The 19,146-nt window shown below is 33.2% G+C and overlaps 2 protein-coding genes across 5 annotated transcripts; one reads left to right on the top strand and one right to left on the bottom strand.

The window, feature by feature from the left end:
- The first annotated feature begins 10,350 nt into the window (after positions 1–10,350).
- LOC107961663 (probable GMP synthase [glutamine-hydrolyzing]) lies at positions 10,351–13,917 on the top strand. 3 transcript variants are annotated; one of them, XM_041115644.1, is made up of 7 exons: positions 10,351–10,684; positions 10,909–11,710; positions 12,728–12,785; positions 12,899–12,982; positions 13,059–13,200; positions 13,383–13,517; positions 13,613–13,917. In XM_041115644.1, the coding sequence occupies exons 2-7, from the start codon at positions 11,236–11,238 to the stop codon at positions 13,691–13,693; spliced, it is 975 nt and encodes a 324-aa protein (XP_040971578.1). In that variant the 5' UTR covers positions 10,351–10,684; positions 10,909–11,235; the 3' UTR covers positions 13,694–13,917. The 3 variants fall into 3 exon arrangements, with proteins under 3 accessions (XP_040971578.1, XP_016753226.1, XP_040971577.1); XM_016897737.2 differs by having other exon boundaries at positions 10,356–10,684; positions 13,383–13,917; XM_041115643.1 differs by having other exon boundaries at positions 10,356–11,710; positions 13,383–13,917.
- A 1,382-nt stretch (positions 13,918–15,299) lies between these two features.
- Positions 15,300–18,938, bottom strand: LOC107963011 (probable WRKY transcription factor 32). Of its 2 annotated transcripts, none has more exons than XM_041115642.1 (5): positions 18,536–18,938; positions 18,332–18,381; positions 16,824–17,488; positions 16,543–16,701; positions 15,300–15,970 (listed from the first exon to the last, which is right to left on the bottom strand). In XM_041115642.1, the coding sequence occupies exons 1-5, from the start codon at positions 18,783–18,785 to the stop codon at positions 15,613–15,615; spliced, it is 1,482 nt and encodes a 493-aa protein (XP_040971576.1). In that variant the 5' UTR covers positions 18,786–18,938; the 3' UTR covers positions 15,300–15,612. The 2 variants fall into 2 exon arrangements, with proteins under 2 accessions (XP_040971576.1, XP_016755101.2); XM_016899612.2 differs by having other exon boundaries at positions 16,812–17,488; positions 18,536–18,912.
- Positions 18,939–19,146: the final 208 nt, after the last annotated feature.

Below are 19,146 nucleotides of genomic sequence, written 5' to 3'. Positions count from 1 at the left end.
TTAAATAAGCTTAAAACATGCCAAAACAATTAATACTATTCACATTCAAAAGGGCATGCATAAGAATTTAACATCACATATCTATACCATGTTTACAAAACATCCTAAAAAAAGGCAATAAAACACAAATAGACTTGATACCTAATCAAAACAAACCCAGATAATATTTAAGCCCTATTACATGCCATTTATAACCTTAACCAAAGTAACTGAAAGCTACAAAAACGATGATTGGATAGTGTGATTGTGCTCCAACAAAATTCCAACCGATAGAGCTTACCGATGATCTACAAGAAAAGAAAGACACATACATAGGCATATAATGCTTAGTAAGCATGTATAAACTTAAACAAAAACTTACCAAATAGGCTCAATTTATAAAGTTAATGCATTATTCCATTAGCATGCTCATATGTATAATTGATTCCTAATTTCAATCACCATTCTTACAAGTTAGTGAACCGGTACATAACATTCAACATATATGTAACATTTATACATCTCACACATTTGCTTAAACTTTAATACTTATTGAACCAAATGGATTTACTTAGGATATACGGGAACTATGTTCACACAAAGTGTACCTATACATGTAAGTATAATTGTATCATGTAATGCTCACATGAGCTGTGGGTCAGGATGTTAGGCTATACGATGCTGCTCACACGAGCTGTGGAGAATCCGTAACAAATGCAGGACCTCAGCCATCGACGGGACACCCAAGAGCAGCACCCGAAAATGTATAATCTCTAATGACGTGTCATTTGTATCCTAAGTATTCATAAGGCTCAAACGGAGCATGTTTCCATATCATTCCCTAATCCTCAATGTTTTACACACATTATCTTAAATTACACAAACTTACAATATCACCCAAATATCAAATTAACAATTTATATACAAAGCGCAATATAAATAAATTTTCCATCAAATTACAAGGTTGGTTAGTTTACCATTAAACGAACTTATCTCGTCTACACGATCGCATAAAAAGGTACTGACGACTAATCTAAAACTTTGGCCTTTCCACAATTCAAGTTCGGTTGTTACTTGTCTTGATTTGAATAATAATTTTATTCAATTAAATCATTCAAAGTCATCTTAAAAATAATTAATTTGAACCCATAACCCTTTTGAAGGTGATTTTACAAAATTACCATCAACACTTTAACATTGGTATAATTAAGTCCTTAAACCAAAATTCACAATTTAACCATAATCCATGCAAAAACCAAACTAGCCAATTTTTCTATGTATTCAATTCAACCTAAATTTTCTATCATTTCCTATTATTCATATTGCATTTTACTATCCTCTCAAATAGGTCCTTAAACTTAAAATGATAAAAAATCATCTATTAAAAATACTTATACTTAACCTTCAAACCCAAGGATTTAACAACCAAGTTCACAGGCTTACTTACCATATTCATGGTAAGTCCTTAAACTTCTAACGATTTCACAAAAAAAACCCTGGGATAGCTAGACTAAACTAAGACGAACTCAAAAACATGAAAATCAAAAGAAATGGAACTTAAAAACTCATCCAAGCTTAGAAGAGAGTTTGGCCGAACCTTCTTTGCTCCAAAAATGGAGTTTCTCACGTTTAGGAAGATAAACAAAAGAAAAAAAAAATGTTTTCCTTCCTTTTATCACTTAATATCTAATATTAATATATTAATATTATAATTTCATCATGAATATATCAAGGGTTTGGTCATCAAACCGTCCACTAACCATTGACATGGCATAATTGCCATTTAAGTCCACCTATATCCCTTTTCATGGTAATATATTTAACTAATAGAATTTAACTTTTGTTACTTTTATGATTTAATCCTTTTTGCTCAATTAGCGTTTTAAACATTTAAATTTCCTAACTAACGTTTAATATGACTTTACTAAATGTTTGTAAATATTAAATTAATAATATTTATTGACTCTCTTGTCAAAAATTGTGGTCCCAAAACTACCATTTTCGACACCATTAAAATCGGGTTGTTACACAATTGAAGTTCTTTCAACAATTCTCTGAGTCAAATAGCATAACAAGTACAAGAAGTTGTTGCCACATATTCAACCTCACAAGTTGAAAGTGTCACAATAGGTTGTTTCTTAGAACTCCAAGAGATACAACAATCTCCTAAGAAAAAAACAAATCCAATTATGCTTCTTCTATCATCAATGTCACCGGTAAAATCACTATCACAAAATCCCAAGAGTTGAAAGTAATAAGAAGATGAGTAGAATAACCCAAATTTAATCGTACCTTTTAGGTAACGAAGAATCCTTTTATTAGCCTTCATGTGAGCTGAGGTAAGAGCTTTCATGTAGCAACTCACTACACCAACTGTAAATAAGATGTCAGGCCTTGTACATGTTAAATATCTCAAACTTCCCACAAGACTTTTGAAAATAGTTGGATCTTCTTTTATTCTATCATCAAACTTTGAAAACTTCACTCCACACTCCATTGGAGTTTCAACAGGATTGCAATCAAGCATTTTGAATTTCTTCAACACTTGTTTTACATAACCTTCTTGCGAGATGAATATGCCGTCATCCGTTTGTTTCACTTCTTGGCCCAAATAATAAGACATGAGCCCCACATCAGTCATGTCAAAAACAAGTGACATGTGCTTATTGGATTCTTCAATTAAATTTAGAGTGTCTCCTATAAAGATCAAATCATCCACATAAAGACAAACTATCAAGAATCTCTACCATCATTTATCTTGACATGGAGTGCATGTTCATGAAGAAACTAAACAAATCCATTGTCGCGAAAATACTTGTTGATGTGGCTATACCATGCATGAGGTGCTTGTTTTAACCCATATAATGCCTTTTTCAACCTTATGCATTTATCTTCTTGTCCTAGGACATTGTATCCCATGGGTTGCTTAATGTACACTTCCTCTTCCAAGAAATAGTTAAGAAATGCCGATTTCACATCAAATTGATGTATTTTTCACTTTATTTGAGCCACTAAGGAAATAAGTAAATGAATTGTTTAGATAACTCCTAAGTGTTATTTTTCTCAATGGATTTTATTTCTTTATCCATGACTAGTCTCCATCTTTCGGCCTTCATGACATCATCGAAATTAAGTGGCTCACTATCTACAAATAAATAAAACAAATCATTAATAGCTTCAGTAGCATCATACAAGTCATATATACTTTTCATTTTTCAAGGTTTTTCAGTCGGGCTTTCTTTTGAAGTTGCTTCATTGATTGAAGTAGGTGAAGATAAAGGAGTCATGTCTTGCACCAGTGCCACTGTGTCTTATTCTTCCTCAAAATAAGAAAATAAATCATAAGCTTGTTCTTCTTGGGCCTCCCAATTCTGACTTGCTTGTTTATTGAACTCAACATATAGACTTATGATAATCCTCCCATTGCTTGGGTTATACAACTTGTAGCCTTTGGAGTTTGAGTCATAACCAGTGAAAACATATTTTGAACTTTAATCATCGATCTTCAATCTATCTTGGTTGCATACATGCGCATAAGCAATGCTACCCAAACACTGGTAGATGTCTAACACTTGGCTTTCTTCCACTCCATGCTTTTTGAGGTGTTATACCATTCATGTTCTTTGTTGGTGAGTGGTTGGACAAGTAAACTGCACAAGAAACAAATTCGACCCAAAATTCCTTGGGCATATTCTTTGCCTTCAACACACATCTAGCCATGTTAAGAATAGTTCTATTTTTCCTTTCTGCTACACCATTTTGTTGTAGCAATCTAGGTACCGTTAAAGGATGGTGAATTTTATATAGTTTGAAAAATTCATTGAATTCATTGGAAGTGAATTCACCTCCTCTATCAGACCTTAAAGATTTTGTCTCATAACCACTCTTTTTTTTTTAACAAAAGCTTTGAAATTTTTAAATGCAACAAAGGCTTTAAATTTTTGCTTCAAGAAGTAAACCCAAGTCTTTCCACTATAATCATTAATAAAAAACAAAAAGTATTTACTTTTACCAAATGATGGCGGATTGATTAGTCCACACATATTGGTATGAACAAGTTGAAGAGGCTCGGTTGCTCTTGATGTTGCTTCTTTCAGAAAGCTTGATCTTGCATGCTTGCCCAGGAAACCCTCCTCACACAATTGATTAGGATGGCTAATTGTTGGAATTCCTTTAACCATCTTCTTTTCTCCGAGAACCTTGAGTGCTCCAAAATTCAAGTGGCCAAATCTCATGCGCCAACACCATGCTTCATCCTTCACGCTAGCCTTCAAACACTTTACTTCAATTTTCTTGAGATTCAATATAAACATTCTATTCTTCGACATGGATACTTTAGCAACCAAGTTGGAATATTGAACTCTTAGCCAAAAGAAACAATCTTTTATCTGAATTTCATAACCCCTTTTAAGTAGTTGCCCCAAACTTAAAATATTGTTTTTTAACTTAGGAACATAATAAACATCGGTAATAAGGCTATGACCACCATCCTTTAGAGAAATTAGAATGGTACATTTCCCTTGGTTTGGACTTTCGAAGAGTCTCCAAATAAAACATTGCCTCTAACCTTCTCATCAAGTTCCACAAAAGCCTCTTTGTATCCGCACATGTGATTGCTTACTCCATTGTCAAGATACCATATGCATGCATCAGTGCTTTCTTCATTCTTGGGTGCTAACAATAAAGTTGGCTCTTCCACATCTTGCTGATCTTTAATGAGATTGACCATCTTTTCATTTTCATTAGAGTCATTTTGGCTTTCCCAAGAAAAATGGCCAAATTTATGGCAATTGTAACATTCAACACTAGACTTGTCATACCTCATTTCATTTGATCTTCGATAATTACCTGTTCCTCTTCCCCTCGTTCTTCCATGATTTCTAGTTGATGGGCTCTCATTATCGTTGTTGCTATTTCCACGATCACTTCTTCCATGTCCTCATTGATCATAACCTCTCATCGTCTTCGTACTCATCCTTGTCCGCATTCGCGTTCGCGTCCGCGTCTGCATCCACAGCCTCTACATCTTTGGTTCTTTTCTTCTCAGAAATCTTTCAAAGATACCTTGTCTTTGAGAGTTTGTTCTAAAGACTCATCTTGTCTCCTTTTGAAGTTGTCTTCTTGTGCTTGAAACTCACCCATTACGTGTTCAATAGTCATAAAGTCTAAATCTTTTGACTCAATGACACAAACCACAAAATCAAACTTTGGAACCAAAGAAGGAATGATCTTTTCAATAACTTGAACATCTTCTAAGGTATCTCCATATCTCTTCATTTGATTAACAATATCCAACACCCTTGAATAATAATCCAAAATTGACTCAAATTCCTTCATCCGTAAGTTTCAAACTCATATTATAATACTTGGAGTCAAGCCTTCTTCACTTTGTCAACTTCTTGGAGAGAAATTTACAAAATCTCTCACGTTTCCTTGTCATCGCCAAGGTGTCTCTATTTTGTTGCGACAAAGATGCCTCGTCTTGAGGAAAATCATAACCATTTTGTGTGATCTCCTACACATCTTGTGAGCCAAGTAGAGCTTTCATAAGGAGGCACCAATTTTCATAGTTATCTTTCATAAGATGAGGAAATTGAAATGGAAACATTCCATTGTTGGTCATCACCTTTTACTATCGAACCAAGCTCTTGATACCACTTTGTTGGATGGAGGTGGAAGAGAAATAACTTTTTAGAAAAGAAATGAACTCACTTCGTATTAAACTTTGTCTTCTTTATACTTTCTCTTTCCATGCTTCACTATATACAACTATTTATATAGTAGTTGTACGTGAGTATTGGATTCAACACATTCAAGTATCCTAGTTAAATACATGCATGACTACTAGATACATCTTCTCTAAATATATTCATTAAACTAGATACATCTACTCTAATACATTCATTAAATATAAATACATGTAAGTAATGAGTAAATATATTCTAGAATGTTACAAATTATATCCAACAGAAATAGCTGATGCCATCATTCCTCCAACAGCAAAGAAAGCACATTTAACCCTAATCAACCAACTTGTGATGGATAGTTACATTGGAAGGTAAGCATCACCACCTTATGTTAAATCGAGTGATAAGTACGTTTCAATTTTGAGTTTTGTGAATATATATATATGAGTTTTAACCCGACTTAATTCCAAATTTAAAAGTTGAAGTCTAATATAATTACCAATCACATTAGAAATCTCAAACAAAAGAAAAGTAGATATTCATGGTTAAAATTATGGTTTCACAGCAAATTTTGATTTGTGATTGATACATGCATAGAAATCATGATGAGTGGTAGGCTACATTTTATGCTTTTTTCCATCTTGAGTAGAGACCAACAACTAAGTAAATCTTTTTTGATTTGAAGTTTTGAAGAAATGAAACCTTTGTCTTTTTTTTTCACTCCACTTTTGATTATATGCAAGAAAGGGTTTTGACATGCTTTTTCTTCTTTTATTTTATTTTATTTTATAAACCTTCTTTCACATATTTTAACTTTGATCCTTTCTTCTGATATACTAATGATAGGTATATATTTGTCGATGGAATGGCAAAATGAGAGTCCCACCCACCCACTGTAAAAGAAAAATCAATGGCAGCCATTAAAATATAATAAAAGTGATTGGTAAGAAAACTTGATTCCTTCCTTCCCCATGTTTCTCGGTTGATGGCTCCCACTTCAAATCAAAACTTGATCTAATGTATCAATCTGCTTAATAGGTTACTAGGTTTCAAATTCTATAATGCTTGGTTTTCATCTTTATTATATTAGTGGTGCTAGTTTTTCTTTTCTTTTCTGAAAAGTGAAATTATGCTATTAATATCTTTAGACTGGTTTGTATATTTTAATTGGGTTATTTTTAATTTTTATATTTTTTAATTTTTCATTTTACTATAAATAATGGTCATTAAATTCTACTATTTTGAAATTTTTATGCGGCAGACATATTATGTGTAATATGATGTCATCTTCCTCTTTCCATTGAAGATTTATAAAAAAGACTATATCATTTTAATTAATGGAGTTATTGATTATTATTCAAGTCATGATTAAAATTTTAAATTTTAAAAATTATAAAAATTAAAAACATCAAATTAGATAATAGAAGTTTACGCATGATAAAGATGAATAGCAAAATTTATTATATCTACTTTAACTACTATTATTTAGTAGGAATTAAAATTGATATTCAACTTACAGATAGTGCATGATCTAAACATATAAATCCCACAAGCTTGAGGAAGTGGATTGTAAAAGTGCCGTGGTGGTTTTTGTATTGGGAGTGTGATTCAAAAAATATCAAATTAGTTTTTATATATTAAATTAAAGTGTAAATTAATCTTTTCATTAAAACTTTTATCTATAAGTGTTGACTTCACTAACAACGCAATCAGATAATGATACGTGGTGTGTATCTAATACTAATATAAAAAGACTAATTCAAATAAAATAGAATGAGTATTTTTATAATTTGACATAGAAAAATGGGCGATTCCTATTTGACCTGTTTTTTTAGTTGAAAATACCTTACACCATAAAGGTAAGAAAAAGTTGAAAAATTGAGTAGACAAAAGAGAAGATTACTCACCTAAATACCAATTACCTTCAGTTTTTGGTGAGATGAAATGGTATGGTTTGGGTAAATTTGACTGGTCAACAAAGATCACCTTCAATTCAAGCATTACTCAAAAATGGGTACTACTATTTACTCTACATCCTGCAAAAACACCATGAGTTTTCCTTTTCAATAGATTAAGCTGCCAACTTTTTTAATAATTTTTTTTCTCTATTTCAATCTTTTTTGGTTGATATATATTTTTTCTCTCTAAATTTAGATATTATGTTTATTTTTATATTTGTATTTTTTTTTCTAACCTATTTTGATACATGAATTTAGTAATTATGTTCATTTTTATTTTTAAACTTGAATTTCATCAATATTTGATAACAAGACATTTTAAGATTTTCATGTAATAATATGACCTAATTTTAAAATGTGACATCTTTAAATTTTGATCCTAAATATAGAAAATTTTCTCGAATTTGTACCTAAATTTTTTTGTTCACATTAATTTCTAGAATTTGATAGATTTTTTTTTATTGATTTGCTTGCTAAAAACTCAAGTTTAGTAAGTGTTCGAACTTTTAAAAAGTGTATTTATTGAAAATGTTGGAACTTTATAATCACTGAAAAAGTTTTTAAAGGTGGGTTTGAATGGGTGGTGTGTTTACTTGCTGTTAGTGTAAAGATAACAGTGGCGGTGAAATTAGATACTATAACTATATTGTAGCGTGTGATAAAAAATAAGTTAAACGCACCGCACCGCACCGCACCTCACCGTCTATCCAAACCCACCCTTAATTTAAATGTTTTCAATTTGGTAATGATTAATCTCAAATCCAATGTAAGTTTAAAATTTTTTGAATATTTTTTAAAAAAGTCAATACCGTAATTGATCCCTCAATTTTGGAATTTTTTCTCATACTGATATTTAAATTTTTTGTTCACATTAGTTTCTAGAATTTGATTTTTTTTTCCAATTTGTTCATTAAATTTGAATTTCATTAATATATGATGAGATGAAATTATAGGATTGTTTCACATGATCATATAAAAAATTTTAAAAAATAATTATATTATTTTATTTATTAAAATTTTTAAATATTTTCATATGATGATCTCGAGTATTAAGTCATCATTCCTCAATGAAATTCGGCTAAATTAAAAAAAAAATTGTCCGATAAAAATGTGGAAAAAAGTTTAGTAATGAAATTAAAAAAACATGATTAAATTTTGTTTGATCAAAAAAAAAATATACACAGTAAAAACCATGTGTTTATATTTGGTTGAATGAGTCAAAGTGATTCTGACATCACTAACTAAACCCCAAAAATGAAATGTTCCTTTTTCTAATTAGTTGTTTGAGTAGAGACAAGTAAATTGAATGCCCATGGTGAAGGATCACATAGGATACTATAATTCAAGTTACACCTCTGCTCATTGATTTCTATAATTTAATATTCATCTAATTAAATAATATGCATAATCTAGCTAAATTTAAAATTTGAAATTCGATATCTAACTCGAGATATGATTGAGTTATTTGAGTTCAATTTAATTTGTTTATCAATTTTTATATTCAAGTTCAACTCAATAATTAAATTTAGTATTAATAATATATATTAAGGGTAATAATATAATTCAATATGTAAAAATATGAAAAGCTTGATAAGGCTCGTAAGCCGTTTGAGTCAAGTATTATTAAGTTCAAAATCGACTCGATTGATAACTCGAGTTGCTCAAGCTCGACTTGATAACTACCGAATCGAGTTTAAAATATTTTTTGAGTCAAACTCAAATAATTTACAAGCATTAATGTTTTGCTTACATCCGTGATATGAAACATTAAAAAAAAAACTCATTAAATGAGTTATTTGGTGCACCAAATCTTTTTTCTAATCAATAAATACAGAGTTAAACACCTATTGTTTTTAAGGACTCGGTCGATTTCTTCTTGAAGAAGTAGAAAATTTTATTGTTAATCTGGTGTGATTCACAAATTAAGCTATATGTATCGATTTTAATTTTTTTGTTACAAAATTTGAAACATTTTGAGCAATAGCATGATAAAAAAATAAATATAAATAAAATTAAATGTAGAATAAAGATAATAAGAATATGATGAATTTATAATAAAAGTTAAATAATATTACTAGATAATAAAACATTGAAGGTGAGAGAACTAATAAGGTAAGAGAATGATTGTGGAATAGAAAATTTTTGAGGAACCTTGTTAGGCGACCCATGACATTATGGTAACTAAAACTTCCATTCCAATGATAAGATAGGATGAACAAATTTCTGCACTTCCGAATACATTTTCTATTAAATGCCTAATTAGAATTTTAAAATCATTTCTTTTCTCTACACATTAAAAAAATCTTAAATAGACTATAACCATAATAATTTATTAAATTAATTCATACCAACTTAAATAAAAACCCAAAATTTGTTATAAAAGTAGTTATGTGTTTTTTTTTTAAAATTATATAGCATAAAATAAATTTTAAAATAGTGAATAGTGAAGTTGAGAAATTTAAAATCAATTGGGTTTGAGTTTAATCTTTAACATTCATGTTAGAATCTAATATATTTGTAGTATTATTAGACAATAGTATAAAGATGATACAATGTTTATGTTTAAGAAAGATCAAAATTTTAAAACAAAGAAAACATAAACTTTGATGCTTAAACCTCAATTCTTACCATCTGTGATGAAATGGAAGGAAGTGAAAGCAAACGTTTTTTTTGACTCCCAAAAACAGTAACCCGGAATAGCAAGTAATAAACAGGTCGCTCTCTATTCTCAAATGCAAAGAAAATACTGTGAATAAAAAGCCAATCTTTGCTTTTCTCTCTCTTCCACGCTTTGGCTGCTTCTCTTTTTTACTTCCGTCTCTGAATTATATAGATAATAGTAATGTAGAGAGAGAAACTTTCAATCTTATAGATCGAACCCTTTTTTTCTTGTTGTCTCTTCTAGCCCCTGATCGAATTTTCTCGGTTACTTTCCCGCATTTTCTCGGGAAAAGAAAGGAGGAAGAAAAATATGGACTTGTTGCCAGCAAGTGTGTCAGCTTTTTTCATCAGCTAGTGACTGAACAAAAATACTACAAAACCCCTTTTTTTTCCTTTAAGGTCAATAGAAATTAGATACTCTTTTCTCTCTTTTTTTTTTTCACAATGCAGAATGGACTCTCTGTTTTTTTTAATAGGCTAAATTTGTACGCTTTAAATGAATATGTATACATATAACATGATCCCATTTTCCCTGTTCTTTTTGTTTCTTTCTTCTTTAGCTTTAAAGTTCGACCCTTTATCTGATTTTTGGTTTTAACTTTGGTTTGGGTATTGGTTTTTAGGGTTCCCAAGCTGGTTTTTTGGAAGACTTTGAGAGTGAAGGAAATGTGGGTTTTGTGTGGTAATGTGGGATTTTTTTAGGGTTTGAATGTAGCTTAGAATGGTAGAATTGTAAATTTGATTATGTTTTCTGGGGTGAAAAGGGTCAAAAGCTGAGATCTTGTGTACTGTAAGTTCAAGCTTTGTTTGTTTTGAGTAATATGATGATTTTACTGGTTTTCATAGTTTGAGGGTTGGATAGGCAATGTTTGATAACTTAGGATTGCTTTGAGATTCCGGGAACACCGATATCCTGATAATTAGTGTTGGTTTAATCGGTTTCTTGATATATGTTCGGTCCTCCGAGACTGAGGTCCATGAATACGGCCGATTCCGAGGCAAGGCCTGTATTGGGACCAGCGGGGAATAAGACAGGTTCTTTGAGCGCAAGAAAACCAGGTTCAAAGCCTTTGAGGAAGATTGAAAAGTGTTCAGCTGAGGCCACTTTAGCAGAGGAGAAAAATGGCCTTCCATCATCCAAAGTTAATTCCCATTCTGTTAGCGTTGTTCCTTCGGTGCTACGCCGCCATGAACAGTTACTACATTCTAACTTATCATTAAACGCTTCATGTTCGTCTGATGCTTCCACGGATTCATTTCACAGTCGAGCATCTACTGGTAGGTTAATTTGGTCTAATAGTGTAGGAACTAGGAGGAAGCCATTCCCATCAACTCCGAGAAGTGTTGTTTCGGATGGCGGTTTGGATTCACCGCCTGGTGATTCACATAGGAGGAAGAGATGCGCGTGGGTGACCCTAAATACAGGTGCGTTCTTTTTTATTTTTTCAAATATTGATTAGAAATTATATTAACATTATTTTCTTTTCAAATTTATCTCTTAGGACACGGAATTTTCCCCTGCACTAGGAACACCTTTTGTATTGTTTATGCCTTTCGAGTTATTCAATCGCAAAACTGCAGTATTCGGTTAGGTTCGATTTACAGTCAAAGGCGCAAGAAAAGCTTAGCATCTAGCGCTATGAACCAAATACGGTTGTATCTCAAATTTTCTACTTAGACAAAATGTAAATGGTGGCTCTTCTCTTATTACGATCACCGAACTTTACTGTTCTTATCGAAAAACTGATCTTCTAATGCATATAGTTGTTGGTTTCGTACAAAACATTACTATGCATGAGGTTTGCTTGTAAACGGAGGCAATGATACAAGTTACGTGAGTGAGTTTGCTATATCTTGTATGCATTTCCAAAAGATGATTCTTTTGGTTTTCGACTGGTTCATTATAGTGCAACTCGATATTGTACCGACCTTTGACCATTGGAAACCACTTTATCAGCCTGATACCAGAACAGAACTGGTGGAGGCATTCTGAATCTGGAACGTGTTAGATTAATCAGTCCTGAGGTTTTCCTAAGCCATGAAAAAGAAATTAGCCTAACATGCTCAGTAGTGCCATCTAATAACAAATGTTGTAACTCGATACTATTTTGATATATTTTTATGATTTAAATCGAGCAATAGGTTAAAATGTGTTGTATTTTATCTTTCCAACTTTCATCTGCAATCCGTTTACTTGATATTTCTAGATTTTGCACACTTGTACATGGTATTGCATTTTAATAGCATGAATGCAAATTGGTTATGCATTTATAGGTTCAAGCATTATATTCTGAATGAAACTGTCAGCTCCACGGCATCACTCACTAACTTTTGATGGAGTTTTTATTCCATTGAATAAGCATGCTTATTTCCATGATGCTTTAATTGCTCGTATTTCTTGTTTCCATTCACCTAGTTTTCTTTTTTCTTTGTTGGCATCAGATCCGAGTTATGTTGCTTTCCATGATGAGGAGTGGGGAGTTCCCGTACATGATGATAAGTATGTGATCTTGAATTTGCTCGCATCTGGTTATCACTGATTAAATGAGTACTCTGAGAAAAAAGCATTTCATTTGATGAGTTCTTGCTCAAAATTGTTTAATCCACATGCAGGAAACTGTTCGAGCTACTCGTACTTGCGGGTGCATTGTCTGAACTTACATGGCCTGCTATCCTAAGCAAAAGACACATATTTAGGTGTTGTTCCGATTGAAGTTTGATCTTGCTTCCATTGAATAAGCAGACTCAATTCTAAAGTACAAATTTATTGCAGGGAAGTTTTTGCCGATTTCGATCCTCTTGCTGTATCAAAATTGAATGAGAAGAAGTTAATAGCTCCTGGAAGTACAGCAAGTTCCTTGTTATCGGAACTAAAGCTGCGTGCTATTGTTGAGAATGCACACCAAATATCTAAGGTAGATTCTAGTTCTTCTTTGCACCATTTTCTAACCTTGGTTGGCATGAAAACAGTGCTCCATAAATCACTTGTATGCGGTACTTGCCCCTTGTTGCTGAAGTAAAAGTACCATAACTGATCTATCCATAGTGGCTATGATTATCATTGCGGCTAACTTTTTGCAGGTTTTGATGATGCCAGGTTATAAACGAGTTCGGGTCATTTGACAAGTATATTTGGGGTTTCGTGAACCACAAACCTATAGTTAGCAGATTCAGATATCCTCGACAGGTTCCGGTTAAAACTCCAAAAGCAGATGTCATAAGCAAAGATTTGGTAAGAAGGGGCTTTCGCAGTGTGGGGCCTACTGTCATCTACTCTTTCATGCAAGTGGCAGGAATAACAAACGACCATCTCACAAGTTGTTTCAGATTCCAGGACTGTATAACAGCAGCAGAAGGAAAAGAAGAAAATGGGATCAAAGATATGCCCGAAGAGAAAAAAAACAATGATAACATGATCGAATCAGAACTATCCATATCCATCGATGAATTGAGTTTCTCCTGAGAACGAGGTTGGATGCCTGTAGATGGTGCTCCAGGTTCGATCATTGGTTTGATCACATTGACTGATTCACTAAGCTGGTTGTGTATAAAATTTCATGAACACTCATGCATCATGAATTTGCTACATTGTAGATCTTAAGTAAATTAAAATTACCTGATGAAGTTGCTAATACTGATGGGGCCTGTCTGTCATGGAAGTTTTACAATATGATGTACAATTTTTCCGGTCCCTGTATAGCTAGAATGGTTAGTAATTACATGTGATGTTTTACAAGCTAGATCCTGGCATGGGGAGCTGCAAGAAACTGGATTTGCCACCGGATCTGTCAACATCGGATTATCAACCATACGGTTAATTAGTGGGACTGGTTGAGTGCGAATCAATTTAAGTGTTAACCCTGTAAGTTGTTGGACAGCTAAAACGTACACTGACAACTTCATTTGCTTTAAAACGATGGCAATAATGGTTAGGGGCAAAATGTTTGTGCCCTAGCCTTGGGCAAGGGCTCCATCTTACAAGACATGCTTATATTGTACCTAATACTACTAATGATGTTGGGTCCCTTTGTTTCCTTCTCTTATTGAGATAATAATGTCTTGGTGGGTGTCTTGTCTGAAAATGCCTAGAATACTTCCAAGCTGTACCTATTTTATCCTACTAAGCTTTGCACTAGATCTGGATAGTAACCACTAGATTTTTTTCTTACAAATCTCGAGTCATATCAATTAAACCAAAAAGAAAAGAAAAGAAAAGAAAAGGATATACTTGAGGGCTTAAAAAGGGATTTGTAATCTAAATAGTTCTTTACCATGTGAAATGGCAAATATCACAATCTTAGCCCCAGTTAAAACTTAGGAATCCAGGCATGGTCATGAAATGTTAGAAGATTAACATGTAAAATGCTAGGGTTCGATCTTGGGTTGCCAAATAGTGATTAAAAAATTGTTACAGCAGTAGTGCTTAGAAGCATGCACCTCTTTCAATATAAAGTCTAAAAGCAATACTTTGATTTTGTACAGATTAAAAATTATGCTGTATCTTTGAAGCAGCTTTTTTGGGTAAACCAGATTCCTTTAATATCAAAGGAAGACAAAATCTAAAGTTTAGGTGAGGCACCTCCAAAAGAATATAAAACCAGTGACCAAAAAAAAGGCCGACAGAGTTTTTCGGTGTATTATTTTAATGGGTAAAATACACTTTCTTTTTGGTAATTTGAGTGTACCTATGCTTTCTTTTCCAGATTAGTATCCAATTATGGCTTTTGTCCCACGTTTTAATCCATATTTGTAACTCTTAAAACTGGAAGATGTGGACCAACATAAGCTGATGTACTTGCCACATGTCTAAACCTAATTGGTCCACATCATTCAATTTTAAAAAGACTAAAATGTATGACAAAGGCCAAATTTGGGTATCGATCTGCAAATGAAAAACATAGGTACCAACTAGAACATTGAAGCCAAACTCAAAGTAGTAAAAAATATATTTACCCTTTTTTCATCAAATCAGATATGCATAGATAAGCTCTTAAATGCTGCAGCTGTACGCCTGTAACCCCAACAAATATGCATACCTTAGCTAAGCTCTTAAATTCCAGCTCATGTGACATAAAAAGGGAAGGGAGTAATTGGAACATAGTTCCAACTAAGGTGACAAGAAGAGGGTTGCCACTCAAATCTATATTTCTTTCGCAACTATAATAACCTTGCTCCTACCAGATTGGGAGGGAATACAACAGAAAAACATTCAACTTCACAGGAAACTAGAGCACTAATAAGGAAAATTACAAATACGAAAAATCAAACCTGTGTTCAGTATTTATAGAGTGATATGCCTGATGTTAGCACAAAAGCTCCATTTAAGTTCAGCATGGCTTGATTTCGAATCCAATACTCAGAAGTGTTCGAGCTGATTCTATTGCCTTCTCACCTCCTAGATCTAGGGCCTCACCAGTTAATTCACCTTCTGTACCTACTGACCACTGGGTTGATGTAACTGGGCTTTGCCCTCCATCGGTTTTTTTATGTTGTAAGTTGTTCATAGAAGCAGGTGCAGCAGCGGCAACAAGAGGAGCAATTGGTTGGCCATGACGCTTCTTTGGTACAGGCATGTCATGGTCATGAACACCTTTATATGTTATAATGATAGCATTTGTATTATCTACAGCTGTCTCAATATGCTTACGTACAGGGCACCCAGCAGAAGTGCATCTATAGTAGTTCCTAGTGAACATTCATCAGCCAAAAAAAAAAAAAAATCAAAACAAAACCAATAGAACGTGTACAGGTTCAAGTAAATTGGCACATAACAACTGAGTTAAACAAAATTACTTGGAAGGACCAAATTGGTCATGCAGAGAATTAACAGAAGCATCATAAAGGCAGGCTCTTTTACAACAGCCTCATAAGAATATTTTGCATTGGTTCGGAAGAGATATAGAGATGCACATATAATGACAACATTTGTCGAACAAATAAACTTACAAAGCTTTACACACGGTAAAAGGTGTGCTGAGACCAAAAAAGCAAGGACGAAGGACACTGGAACACTCTAGTATAAATTCCAACAAAACTCTACTGTACAAATGAATGGTTTTTCTAGTATTTCAGTACAGCAAAGAAATGTTGTAAACCTTGAGATTGGGTCCCATACTACAGACCCATAAAAGAAGCAAGCCACCATAACATAAATTTACAATGATGACAAGCCTGAGCAGCCATATGAATTGACTAATTATTTAAAGGGATAAAATAATGAAAACTTCTAGGGAAAAATATGAGAAGTGAACAGGCACCTAGGATTAGGATTTCCTTTCACCATTTTCTGTCCATATTTTCGCCATCTGTATCCATCACCTGAGATCCCTACATCACCAGCTGCATGCACCACAAATCTAGGTTTCTTCCGAGTTTTCGGGACAGAATCAGAACAAACTGTATTGCCTTTCTTCATACTGATTATCAAAAACAGTGAGAAACAATTAAAACCAGACTCACAGACTGGATGCGCATACATATATGTATATCATGAAGCAAAAGAAAACAAAGGCAATGAGAAGCTTACAGGAATGCTTGCCTTTTTTTTGTCTCAGGTTCACTCATGAGCTCTTCCTTCACTTGCACATCACCATTCCCATCAGAGCCACTAGAAAACAGTCCTTTTCTTTCAGGATTTACAGTTGTTTCAGGTACAGATTCTTTAGAAGATGTGGATGGGTCAGAATCATTAAATATTCTGATGGGCTGAATATTATGTGAAGCACGTGCAGCAGAAGATACAATCTTACTTTCCCTTGTAAAGTTATTTTTTCGTGGTGGTTCATGACTATGCATGCCTTTATTGACAATCTCTATTACATGGCCAGTGTCATCAGAGCATTCTATCTTTTTGGCCTGACAATCAGAGAAAGTGCATTTATAATAACTTCGAGAACCTTTAGGACTCTTCACTTGCTTCTGACCATATTTCCGCCAATTGTAAACATCAGACACAGGTGTCTTCACAATGGGAACAACAGATACCATTTTAAGATTATAAGATTTTTGCTGCTTTGCTTTTGGCACAGTTGCACCGTTAACTTTCTGATCATAAAGGCTTTGTCCTTGTAGGGTTGGAGTGGGAGCAGATGATATACCTTGTGTAACAGAAGTTGGTGCTTGTTGTGACAAAGAAGTTGGAGCTTCAGGACTCAGGACAGCCAAACTAGGGGAAACTTCCTGGTCAGCTGTGTTAACCTTCTCCTAAGAAAGTTAAACCAAGATGAACTCCATTAAAAGAACAATTCAATCACAGAGAAATTGAACTGTACATATGTCCCTTTCTCATTTCGGGCATTTTTTATAAGTTTGTTTTCTCTGAGAGAACCTTAAGTAGTAAGACATGCAGTTCCAAGAAAAAATTTAAAGCAATAAAGACCTTTTACATCATTGCAATTGTTCTGAAGAACTTATTCAACAATCAAACGTGAAGGACAACATAAATAATCACTAAAAAGATCAAAAGGCAACAACATTTGAAGCTATAACTGCCAGAGCTTCGATAAGGATAATCCAATGTTAGCAGGGAATCATTCTGCATCCTTTTGCACATTTATTTTCCAATTTTATATTTGCTTTTATCCATCTGGCTTATGTTTCTACATTTAAAGTTAAATTCAATCCTTGAGTTCCCTCGCAATAACCCACAAATTTCCAAGAATTCTTTCATTAAAATGATCGGGAATAAGTTTTATTGGATTCCAAAGATGAGAACTTTTAACAACAAAAAGAACAGACTGCATATGAGGTGGTACCACATCCTATAATTCAACTATAGAGAAGAACCATGGGGTGTACTGACTACTTATGAAAGCTAAGATAATCAAGTCCAAAGTACTTGATTCAGTTCACTATAACTTCAGGTCATGATAGCATAAAGGCGAAACACTCTTAAGGAAACAAAGTCATGCATTTTAATTCCTTGTAAAGAAAAGAAGACCCTAAAACATTGTCAATGAGAACAATAAAACATAATCTCAGACTTTGAAAAAAAAACGAAATGGAAGTCTTAAATATTACGATTTTAACTGCTAAAAGAAAACTAACCTTAAATTCAGCTCCTTCCTTGGATTCCGAAGTAGAATTTACCTGCAACCCTGAGAGATCACCATATACTCCCTCAAAACAATTACAACATTATCCTTAATAAAAGAGCTTACTTTATGGAAAATTATGGGAAAAGAACAAAATTCTTCCGTAAAAAAAAAAAAAAACACACACACACACACACACTTAAAAAAGATAAGTTACCCTCGGGAGGATCATCATTGGGTAGGGTATCCAATTGAGAGTGTTTCAATCCAGCATCATCACTCGGAGGCGCGGCGCCAGCACCCTGTGACTCACTGACTCGACTCGCTCCTTCTTCTTCCTCTTCATTCTCCAATCCGTCCTCTTCTTCTTCTTCTTCATCATCATCATCCTCTTGTCCTTCAGAATCGTCGTTTTGGTGATGGTGATGTCGTTTCGTGGGAAGTGCTTGGCTCTCAGTCTCGGCCATGCCCGATTTTCCCTCGGCGAAAAAAGAGAGTAAAGTAACCAACCAGTTGGCTTTCGTGCTCTTTTTTAAAAAAATATATATAAAAAATCTGATACTCTCTTTTCATCTAATAATAATAGGTTCAAATATGCCAAAGTCACTGTGTAATCTTTTGAAATTTAAAATTTTAATTTTGAGATATTAAATTGCTTGTGGTTTTTTTTTTATCCAAAAGTCTTGGTCTCTTCACCTGAACTTTCATTAAAATTAACGGTTTCAAAAGTAAAATAATTTTTTTATCCCTAACTTTTATTTTTTTTCAAATTGATTCTTATTTTTTAAAAATACATAAAAGATTTAATTTTTTTTTCATATTTTAAAT

The sequence above is a fragment of the Gossypium hirsutum genome, chromosome A06 (genome assembly GCF_007990345.1).
Source record: "Gossypium hirsutum isolate 1008001.06 chromosome A06, Gossypium_hirsutum_v2.1, whole genome shotgun sequence".
Classification (NCBI taxonomy): Eukaryota; Viridiplantae; Streptophyta; class Magnoliopsida; order Malvales; family Malvaceae; genus Gossypium; species Gossypium hirsutum.
Note: the sequence above shows the minus strand (reverse complement) of the source record. Positions and strands in the feature narration are given on the sequence as shown.